This window comes from Accipiter gentilis, chromosome 15 (assembly GCF_929443795.1).
Source record: "Accipiter gentilis chromosome 15, bAccGen1.1, whole genome shotgun sequence".
NCBI lineage: Eukaryota > Metazoa > Chordata > Aves > Accipitriformes > Accipitridae > Astur > Astur gentilis.
In genome coordinates this window covers 8,589,188-8,600,084 of record NC_064894.1, presented here as the reverse complement: position 1 = coordinate 8,600,084, position 10,897 = coordinate 8,589,188, and the positions used below count along the sequence as shown (strand labels likewise).

At 43.6% G+C, this 10,897-nt stretch overlaps 1 protein-coding gene across 1 annotated transcript; it reads right to left on the bottom strand.

Moving 5' to 3' along the window:
• Window positions 1–5,476: 5,476 nt before the first annotated feature.
• LOC126045963 (nuclear receptor subfamily 0 group B member 2-like) lies at window positions 5,477–10,406 on the bottom strand. The gene is made up of 2 exons (XM_049817675.1): window positions 9,833–10,406; window positions 5,477–5,724 (listed from the first exon to the last, which is right to left on the bottom strand). Exons 1-2 carry the CDS (start codon window positions 10,404–10,406, stop codon window positions 5,477–5,479), a joined length of 822 nt encoding a protein of 273 aa, XP_049673632.1.
• Between the last annotated feature and the right edge of the window lie 491 nt (window positions 10,407–10,897).

The following is a 10,897-nucleotide window of genomic DNA, read 5'->3' as shown; positions in this document are numbered from 1 at the left end:
ATTAAAAGAATTGGAGCTTCTTTAGCCTATACCTTTATTATAGAAACTTGTCTCCAGTTCTTTTTCCCTGAGTTAGGCTGCTTTTATTAGTGGACCTGTGATGGAAATAAGTTACATGCTTCCTTGTGTGGCTATATTAATATGAAGTACAGCAGTGCATTTTTCACATATCTGTACCCTACAATAGTTGGCTCAGCTGCAAATAAAACTATATCTAAGACTGAGATTATGACTTGCAAGGGCTTTCTAGCAAAAGTGAAATTTTAAGTTTTGAATAAAATACCTTCGTTTCTACAAAAGAGGTAATGAAGTCATTCCACAGGGAAAAAAAAAAACCACATAGAAATATTGATATAGATAAGGACACAGATGTATGAATGTGATGTCCCATGTGGCTTTGAAATCTGGTATTACTTAAACAAAATTGATGAATGTTTTCTCAGAGAATAGTGTGTCTTCTTAGTCCTTTCTATGCAGGTGAATAAAAATCACTGAATTATCTTTGTTTCCAAGCCCATATCAGATATCTGTTGTTTATTAGAAATACACATTTAGCTGGAAGCGTAAGTCTAAAACCTACTGTTTAAAGATCAGGACTACAAAGCCAAGCATGCTAACATCAGAAGATGTTAATACTGCATGTGCAAACCAGATCCAGACCACTTCTTTATATGTTGGAGAGGTGGGACTAATCTCACTTTTACCATCTGAAAGTTAGGTGATGAATCTCAAATGGTCGGGTAGGCTCCTCAGCTGTATCAATAGGCAGAGGTAAAGCACTTCATAGTGTGATTCATCCAAACCTAAGACAGGTGTCTAAAGAAGGGAGGCGTACCTCCCTCAGAGCACGCTCATCTCTCTGCCTGTGCTCTAGAGAGTGCAAGTGACTCACTTGCAAGTGGATCCCACCAAAGCAAATGGCATGTTATTTTTGCTGCAGGATCACTGCCTTAGTGCTTACTAAATCTTACTTTTCAGTATCTTCTCTTTTTATGCTTTCCCTGTAATGTGTAGGCCTCTGCATTACTTTACTGTGTGTTATTGAATATAGCATAGAACACAGAATTATTCATTTTCAGTGGGACTTTCTAAGGTGCTCGGGTACAGCATTTTAGCTCTTTACAAACACTGATTAATATCTTCAAAGATCTGTCATGAAAGGAGGCAATATTATTATGATTTCATTTTGCAAAAGCGGAATTAAAGCAGCAAGATTAGAGACATTGGAAGCTTTCCTGCACTGTGGGTGTGCACAGACTGATTTTTCAGTGCTTACAGCACTATACAGCATTTTGGAAGTGTGAGACGCAGTTTGTCGTGACCTGGATTGCAGCTGTGAGAGCCTACTGACTTCTGCAAACCATGCTTTGCTAGGCCCTGTGTTTACCACTACAAAAAATGAAAAACTTTTATTCCAGTTATCACTGTTAGTAGCAGCTTTCTTCTGGGACACGTACGACTCTGGAGTGCCTGCAGTAATGCCACTTGAGTTTACGTGGGTTGCCCTACAGTCTGTAAGTTGTCATTCATCCAATTTAACTGTAAAAGCATTGTTTCTGTCACTGCAGACCCATTTTAATCCAGGTTCTGCAATGTTGGTGCTGCAACACAGCACCTGAGCCTTAGCAGACAGCAGCCTCCTCCATTGTACAGTTATAACAAACTCCCACAGTACAGGCCATTCTCTGCCCCATGTAAGACAGGGAGTCCAGAGGGGAAACCATGGGATTTCACAACCAGGTCATTAAAAGAGCTTATGGTAATATTCAGAAGGAGGCTGGAGGGAGGTTTCACAAAAAAATTGAAATTATTTTTTTCATTCTTGATTTTGCAAATGTAGGTTTCTTCTAACAATTTAAAAACATTGTCATAAAGTATTTTGAAAAAGTCACCAACTGGAAAGAGAGACGTGTCTGAATGAAAGCTCTGTCTGGGTCATCAGCAGTGCTAGGTACTGCAGTTGGCAGGTCTTCATCAGCAAAGCTCACATTCTGGTGGCAATATTGTCATCTCCTGGGCACTAGAGGGGGATGGATACTCATACTTTGCTGTTGGATTTCACAGCCGGAGAAACAGTGCTTCTGCTTCTGGTTTCAATTCCAGAAGCTAAAGAAAGTGTTGATAAACCTTTGTCTTGTCATCAGTTTGGGGTTTGTTGGGTTTTGGGGTGGGTTTTTTTGGGGGGGAGGCAGAGCGCAGAATTTTCCCTTATCTTCCTCTTGCCCTATGTTCATTTCTATCTCTGCTTGTCCGTTGCAATGGGTTATTTCCCTTGACTTTTAAAGGCTGTCTTGCACTTTGCCTTTCCTCCTTCCAGAGGGAGCTCCTGCTTTTGCCCCTAACTTCTGCTCATGATCGCTCTCCTCTCCTGTTCCTTTCTGCCTCTTGTACCTTCACAGCCTCCACTTTCATATGCAGCTTAATTACATCACAGATTCTTACTCTGTTCTCAGCAAGACAGTAGTATCTCAGCCCCTTTGAACAGGATATCAAGCAAATTATTATTAACAGTCATGCTCTCTCTGTGATCAGGTCTCTGAGATGAGAACTGTTTAGTTACATAGAGCTTTAGCTCAAGGTTGTTTTTTAATTGTGTACATACTAATGAAGATGCATTTTGTAAAGACCTGAAGGATTGAATCTTGTATTCAGAGCACAGTGAGGTGAGGTCCATGAGTATCAGATCTTGTGGGAGTTCCCTTTGAAGCCTAGTATTTGCCTTCATGGTAGAAGGTAATGCCATCTTGAAAACCCAAGGTGTTGACCACGATCTTCACTGTGGAGTGGTAGGCATTCTTTTCAGACAGCTGGTAACATAGACACCCATCAAGCTAAAAGAGTAGTCAGCAAATACAGCATTGTCATCCGGGTGAGCCAAGCCATGGGAACTGTTGGCACTGTGTCCTCCAATTCAAAGGAAGTTGAATTGAAGCCATTGTATGCACCACCACAACCTTGAAGATAAAATCAAAGACCTTGGAGAAGATTTTGATAAGAAGTAAAGCTTCAAGCAGAGACTATCTGATGTGCTCTGAGTAGCCTGAAATTCAGGCTATAGAATCGTGTACCCTGTCCTTGGTTCAGGTTGTTGGTGAGTCACTGAGCAGGCCTTTGGCTTATGAAGGTAAACTGGGCACTACACAGAAATTAGCTCTGTTAATAAGCTGCTTCTGTCCCGCTCTTCTGCTTTTTTTTGATCTCCCTTTTTGCTCCAGTCTCTAACCACCCATGACTATTTCTCATTTTACATGTTTGCTGTACTTTTTACCTCTATGCAAAATTCCTCATTGCTCCCACTGAGCTGAGGGCGTTTCTTCTCTCTGCTCTCTTCTAACCAGCAGTGGGAGCACTGAGATCAGAACAGGGATCTTCTTCCCATTCTCATCGCAGAAGCTGCTGCATGTGGAATGCCTCCTGCTCCTGCAGCCCTGGCCTGCTCTGCGCTGTCACCTGTGCAAGTGGAGCATTTCTAGTGCCAGAAGGTAGAAGCTGTCAGGACTTCTGAGGTGTCCGAGAGAGACAAACTCGTATGTCTACTACCATATGGTGTTGTCCATACCAAATGCACAAATACAATTTTGGGATGTATACTGCTTGGGCGAATCTTAAAAAGAACAGACGAAAAGCAAATCTCTGGAACTAATGTTTCCATTCACTAACACAAACAACTAACCATGGAATATCCTGTTACTATGCGCCACTTGATCTGTGGCAGTACTATTGAACCATTTTAACAAAAACCTACTGACAACCGCTAGTCTGAAAGCTTTCAATGGAAAATATCAGTCCAAAAAGCTTAATTTCTGAAAGGTTTGGTTAACCTGTAACATAGGAAGGTGAGTTGTATTTACTGTAGATGTTGTTACTTCCATGATCACTAGTACCCAGGGGCTTAGTTGGTTTGTCTTGTTTAGGATTTACTTTTTTCCCTTTATTTTTATAGTTTATTCCTCAGTTACCAAAGTGGGGAAAAAATGTGTGGTATTTAGTCAAAACGGGTAGGTAGTAAACTCTTCTTATTATTTAAACATCTTTTTTCCTTGACTGACTTTCTTTTAAAGTCCTTTGAACAGCCATCTCTGTACGTAAACATGTGTTGATGTGTGTGTGTATATATACGTGAGTTCTTATGATTTTAGCTTGACTTTCTAAGGAAGCATGAATTAAGCTGTCATACTCTTTGTCGTCCTCCTGTCTGTCTACCTGCCTGTCAGTCCCCATTTGGTGAATTTGAGCCCCCTTGCCAAACAAAACTAGATTGGACTCTCTGCTGAAACAACTCAGAAATTAATTCCTCTAAGTTTCATGGAAACCATTGGGAGGGGAATGGGACAGGAAAGAGATACAAATAGCTTCCCTTGCTGTAGCTGAAGTATGAGCTCAATGCTTTTTTTTATCCTGACGGATGACCAGTCAGGACACACATAGCTTGGCGCCAACCCCAACACGTGCTGCCCCTTCTCCAGCCGGACAGGAGACAGTGAGATGTCGTGGGGCATGCTACGGCACACACGGAGGTGGAGACGTGGAACTCTTGCAGTGAGAGATGGAGGAACAGATTGTACACATCTGTAGGAATCCGTATTTCAGCATTTCTGCTGTCAGAGGAACATCTACCATCTGTTTGGAGGGAAGTGAGGGTAATTATAAAACAGTGCAGGGAGGGCTAAATGGCAAAGGTCTTAAATATGTAGGAAACTGGGCTACATTAGTTCTGCTGTTTATGGCATAGCATAGTAGCTTTCAGCCTTTGTTATTCCCATCGTAGAAACAATTCTGAACAGCGGCTTTTGTGTAGTCATCAAATATTTTAATCATATTGTTCAGTTTCTTAGTCAGGGAAGGACTTCGTGAATAATGGGAGAGGGATTTAATGCCCACGGTTTACAGCAAGACTTAGAAAAGGAACCTATAAGAAAGCAGTTAATAAGGGGGAGCTCTGTCAAGCAATTACAGCCAAGGGCTAGAGTTCTCAGTGGAACAGAAAAGGGGCTGGGATCGGGGAATGACATCCCAGGAAAAGGGAGGATTTATACTGATTTTACCATTGATCAGCCTTTTATCTATCTGTTCATCTTCAGTTGGTGACGCACTGAATACAATTTGCCACTGCCCCTTTTCCTGAAAGCAAAAACTTCTGGAAAGCCAAAGCATATAGTATAGTTTTAAACAGCCATAAAAATGCTCACTAGAAATAATACGGTTGAACCTAGCACAACTGGAAAGAATTCTGGTGCTCCTAGACAGTCTTTGAATACGTTAGACTAAAGGTTTTTGAAAGCACACAGAATCATGAAATTCTTAGATTTCTCTGGTTTTAATTCTAAAATGTTACAAAATTACTTCATCGTACAAAAAATAGATATGGCTTACAAAGATGCATCAATGATTTGTTTGAAATGTGTTTAGCTCACAGAATCCTCTCATCTCTTCAAAAATAGGTATTTGAGAGCACAGATGTCATCTGTTTTCAAAGCTAGTCTGGCTTGATATGTAGCGTTTCTAGAAGTAATACATTTAGGGTGGCCTGTCGTAGGATGGGCCTGAAGAAGAGCTCTTCAATAGCATCTGCACTGATGTCTTGAAGAGAGGCGATTAGCTGAAGAATCCAAGCAAACCTGCCTAGGTTTCTGTGGAACATTGTTGAGATAAACTCCATCAAGGCTTGCTGAGCTTCCTGCTGCAGTGTTTGTACATAGGGGCGACATTTTAGGACATGGCATCCTGTGAAAACAAAAAGGAAAATAATAAATCTTGAGTAAATGCTTTCATTCTGTGCCCTCCATAATGATAAGTGTCTGGCTTTCTAGCTTATCGTACTACTTTCTCTAGAAAACAATAAAAACTTTCTAAACATACTTTTTGGAAAAAGAAGATAAGTCTAGGTCAATAATTTGAAGGAACATTGAGCAACGTTGTAGGCACGTTGGAATCTAGCCCATTACATTAAATCCAGCTTTGAAATGGTAACAGGAAATAATTTTCACTCAGCACAGATGGAGAAGCAGCTTTGTAGTGTTGTCCACCCACCAAATGCTGCTGAGACCGTAGTCTGAGTAGGTGGAAACATTCCAGCTCTAATCTAAAATAGGTAGGTAACGTCAGGAAGATAGAGGGGCTGGTTTGGAGCAGCAAGCAGGCTGGCGGTCTAAAGACGTAGGTTTCCAGTCTACCCAGCCCCATCTCCCTCCTATTGTTGCCTCTGCTTGCTAGACTAAGCTGGGGCACTGTGGTTCACCATGCTATCTAGCTATCTTCGTTTACAGTCTGAAAAGAGCATAAAGGTTCTCTGTGAGATGTATCACGACCCACAGGAGTAGGGTAGATAATTTTATCTCCTGGTTTTGTACTCCCTTTCCTCAGCCGTTTCTGAAGAGGGAGAGGTCTCTGCTCTGTAGAGCCGTGGTCTGGACCCTCAATCCCATACCTCCCACAGCACCTGACTTCAAACCTGCTGGCTCGCTGAGGGTCTTTCTGGGTGCCAGGGCTCAGTTCAAAGGACACCCCGTGTTTATCCTTTGCCTCTGGTGGGATTGCTTTGTCATGTAGCTCTCAGCAACCCGTTGCCTCCTGTCCTCACCACCTGAGGCTAACACCATCTTTTCCTGCCTGGAATTGCTGCAGTCCGGACAGGGGTAGCATGAATCCCCAGGTTTTGACTTCTGCCTCTCCTGCCTCCCATGTCTTATTTTAACCCATCTCCCAGCACACACTCCAGGCCTGTTTAGCATCTTTTACGCTGACCGACCCCATGCCTCCCTGGGGTGGGATCTGAACAGCTTAGACCAGGGAGTCTTTCATAGAGGAACATTCATTTAAGTATGGGAGGTTCTGCCTTCTTGCCTAGTGCCCTGTACTACGGCAAAACCAACCACGTTGGGTTTTCTTCAGTCTGTGGCTGTCTGCCCTTTCTCAGTATTCAGCAGCTCTCTTCTCCCCAGACATCACTGCCAGAGGAAGAGAAGCCTCAGCAAAGCCTGCAACTGGGCTAGCCAGAAATGAAGTGTTTGGAAAAGTCATCTTCTCTCCCAGGATTACCACCAGCTGCAAGCTGTGAGGATGGTTCCAAGTGTTAGATTTTTCATGGAAAGGAAGTTGTCAAGATTTTATATATTCAGGATGGAATTGCAATTGCTTATATCCCTTCAAATTTGCTTAATTTCCCCATTTGGTCTTCTTTTATATGTAATCAAACACTGGCTTTAATTTACAAATAATGAGAAACTTCTTGTTCTGATATCTGTTGTAATAATATTCAGTGAAACACATATTTCCAGCTGAACTGTAAACCTCTTAAGAGTGTCTTTTTTAACAGAAGTCCTGTCACAGCCTTGATGGAGTTATATATATATACATATATATATATCTCCATAAACATATATATATGGCACTGATACAATAACAGCACTGTTTGTCACGATTCCCATCTCTTCACTGTTCTCATTGCTTTTCAGACAATTGTCAAAAGCAGCAAGAGCAGTTTCACCTCACTTTGTGCAGTTCATACGTGGTGGGACAGTCCTACCCGCTCCTTCCCTTGACTTATTTCTTGGGTCCTAGAGAAGGTCTTGCAGCCGGACCCTTCACCTGTACACACATTGACCTGTCTGAAGCCACCTAGCCAAAGCATCCTGTGAAAAGCAGGGATGGCAAGATGTTCTGGAGAGCCTGGATTCAGCTGATGCAAGGCTGCCCATTTCCCCTCAGGGGCTGGGCACACATGCTTTCTCCTTCGCAGGTTCTTGCTGGTCCAGATGTGGTTGATCAATGACCCAGCCAGAGCCTCCCGCACAGAAGTACTGTGGGAGGACTTACACTCCATGCTGCCTGCCACCCTGTCCCCAAAGGGGTTCTTTTATGATAGTAAGCACAATCTCTCTACCACAAGAGCTGGCTTAGGGCACAAGCAAATCTCTGCCATACTTGTTTGTCGTGCTTCTTGCCCAAGCACTGCCCTAGCTGTGCTGCTACAGCTGCATTTCTGGGCACTCTGTTGAACTCCAACTCATAACCCAGCTCTGGACTGCCCCATGCTTCGTCCTCCCCCTTTGCCTCAACCAGTTTTGGTGGTCCCAACAGGAATAAAACATTCAGGGTGGGAGCCCACACGAGGTAATCCATGATCCAGGAGCAGGTTTAGTGTTGTCGCTGCTGGTGGCAGCCTGAAATCCTCTTAGCACTGAGGCCTGCAAAATATTAAGGTTTGGCCAAACATCAAGCCAAAACTAAGAGGGCAGCTGAAAATGTGCTGCATGTATGTAGAGAACATTTTCTGAGTTTGGTGGAAAGTGTTCAAAAACTCTTAAAAATGGTGACCGTGAAACGACAGCTGTACAGATTTGTTTGCCGCAAAACAGGTAGAGAAGGGGTGGTTTGGGCTGTGTATACGCCCTGCGTACCTGTTTCAGCCCAGAGTTAGACTGTGACTCTTTGTTTCATCTGGAGTCAGTCTAGGCTTCACTGAAGTCCTCCCAGCTGCCTTCTGCAGCCCGTGGAGAAAGGCACCTCTGCAGAATAGGGTCATCCCACCTAAGAACTAGGGAGTCCCCCTGAAACTCTGGACAGTGTCTGCAGAGCATGAAGGGTTGCTGGGCTTCTCATACAGCACCCTGGGGGAGTAGCAGGCATTAGAAGGCACAAAACCAGAACATAACACTGCTTCTGCTGCTTTCTCCTTAAGTGAAAATCGCATTTTATCCACAGAGATAATAAAAATGCCTGCTAGTTAAACTGTGTAAGCCATTGCAGATAAGGGATTTCTCCTCTTAGCATCACCCTGGATCTAACCGGTCATTTCTTTCAGCCTGATTTTATTGTGAAAAAAACTGAGAAAATAACTTGCACGGAAACGAACTCCACTGGTTTGCTGCTGTGGCATAGACACACGAGACAATACCAAACATCTGGATGACATTACATCTCAAGAATCAGAATTTGAATCCTATTGGAAACAAATATAAAGTCACTACAGCCTTTGAGCAGCCTATAAACATTTCACCACAAGAAATATCACGGAATAACTGAAGCATTCAAGTATCCTTTTGGTGCAGTCCCAAGTATAGCACGCTGCTGACAGAGCAGCCAACAGCAGTGATTGCTGTGGAAGGAGACGGGGATCTGAGCCAGAGCAAACTGGAGTCAATAAGTCTTTCCACTTTCCACTTTAGTGGACTTAGAGCTCAGCTTTTAATGACTCACGCACTCCGTGGTGCTGACCTAGGCAACCTTCCTTCCTAAAGAGGCTGAGCTCGGCACCAGAAGTGAGAGGATGCAATCACTCGTCTGACTTTGCTCCGTGACCGCTGTCCCATGTAGAGATACTAAAGGATAGACAGATAAATAATATATAAATAAATAAAAGCCGTGTAACCTCAAAACAATATCCTTTTGCCTCCTTGATGAAAATCACACGATAGAGATTATTTTATCTTCTCCAGTGTTCTTGCTACAGAGGAAGTCTTTGTTAAAATACTTCTAATACTCACATCACATACCCATGTACCATCTCTCCTTTGCTGTACTAGGGGTGAGGCCACTGTATTGCCTTTGAACTGGAAATCAGTTTCAAGTGGCACAGTTAATTCTTTATGACTTAAGATTTGTTTAATAGAAGCTGTTTTGGCTTACAGTGGGTGACCTACTGCACACATCCGAGGAACCTAAATAAACTACTTCAGGCAGAAGATCATTAAATTGTGGAATACGGATTTTTGAGAACATTTAGCTATATTAATAGAAAAGAGTAAAACTAAGCATTTGTCTATACGGAAATGAAAATGCCAAATGTCCTTCTAGGCACGTAATCATCTGTGTAATTTCCAGGAGGACTTACCAGAATTAAAAAGAATAATTCCTTTAAGATAGGCATATTCTTTTACACTTATGTCCAGGTCCCAGAATTTCCACAATAAATTCTTCATCTTCTGAACTTCTGCTAAAGATGCTCCCAGTGACGAGCTGCCCAGTTCATTGCTAGCTGTCAAAGACTGATTGAGGAGGATTTTTTTCAATAAACTAGGGGCTGAAATCTCTCTCAGGTCAAAATCCACCCCTTCTTGTGCCATGCCCAGGACAAAAAGAGGGGCCCAGTTCTGCCGTATGAGGACAAGCTGGTCCTCCCAAGGCACGTGATAAAAAGAAGGCAAGTTTCTAATAAAAGTTAAAGTCTTCAAGAGCACTTCAGAAGCTCTTCTGCACGTGACTTCTGGTGTTTTCAGGACAACTCTTCTCCTGTCCATACAAGAGCAGCCCTTGCTTCCCGCGGAGCGGTGAGGACCGCCATCCTGCTGGTGCCGCTTGGTCTCACTTCCATGCTCTTTGTTAAGGCTCTGGTACAGGATGCTCTTACCGTGGTCCGTCTCCCACTGACGTTTCCCAAATTTCTCAGCTGGCAGCTCGGTAGCCATAGGGCCAGCGTTCCCCACGGCGGGCGACAGTGCAGGTGGAGCTATGCACCAGCAGCAGGGGAGAGCACTTCTGGCACGCAGCGAGGCGCTGCCTGCTTTTTATATAGACGGGCGGCTGAGGAGTAATATGACCCTGATCTGTGACGTTACCTTGAACTTTATTTGCACCAGCCCGTTTCGAACGAGGCAGGGCCGCTGTGAGCCGGTGACGGTCACCCACTCCCACCGCCACGGAGGGTCTCTGCTCCTGCCACCAGCAGCAAAGGCCAGCCGTAGGACACGCACCACCAGCCCCTGAGGGGAGTCTAGTGAAAACTCTGACGCCGTAAGTGAAGAAGGAACAAGTTGCCTCTGGTTTTATTGATATGCTGACCTTGCCCACTAGCTAATGCTCTGGAGCGCACAGAAATACATTCATACTTACGAATGGCGCTGTGGGAGCAGTCCCTTGCGTAGACGCTTTTATTTCACATTAAAAGGAGTCACCTGAA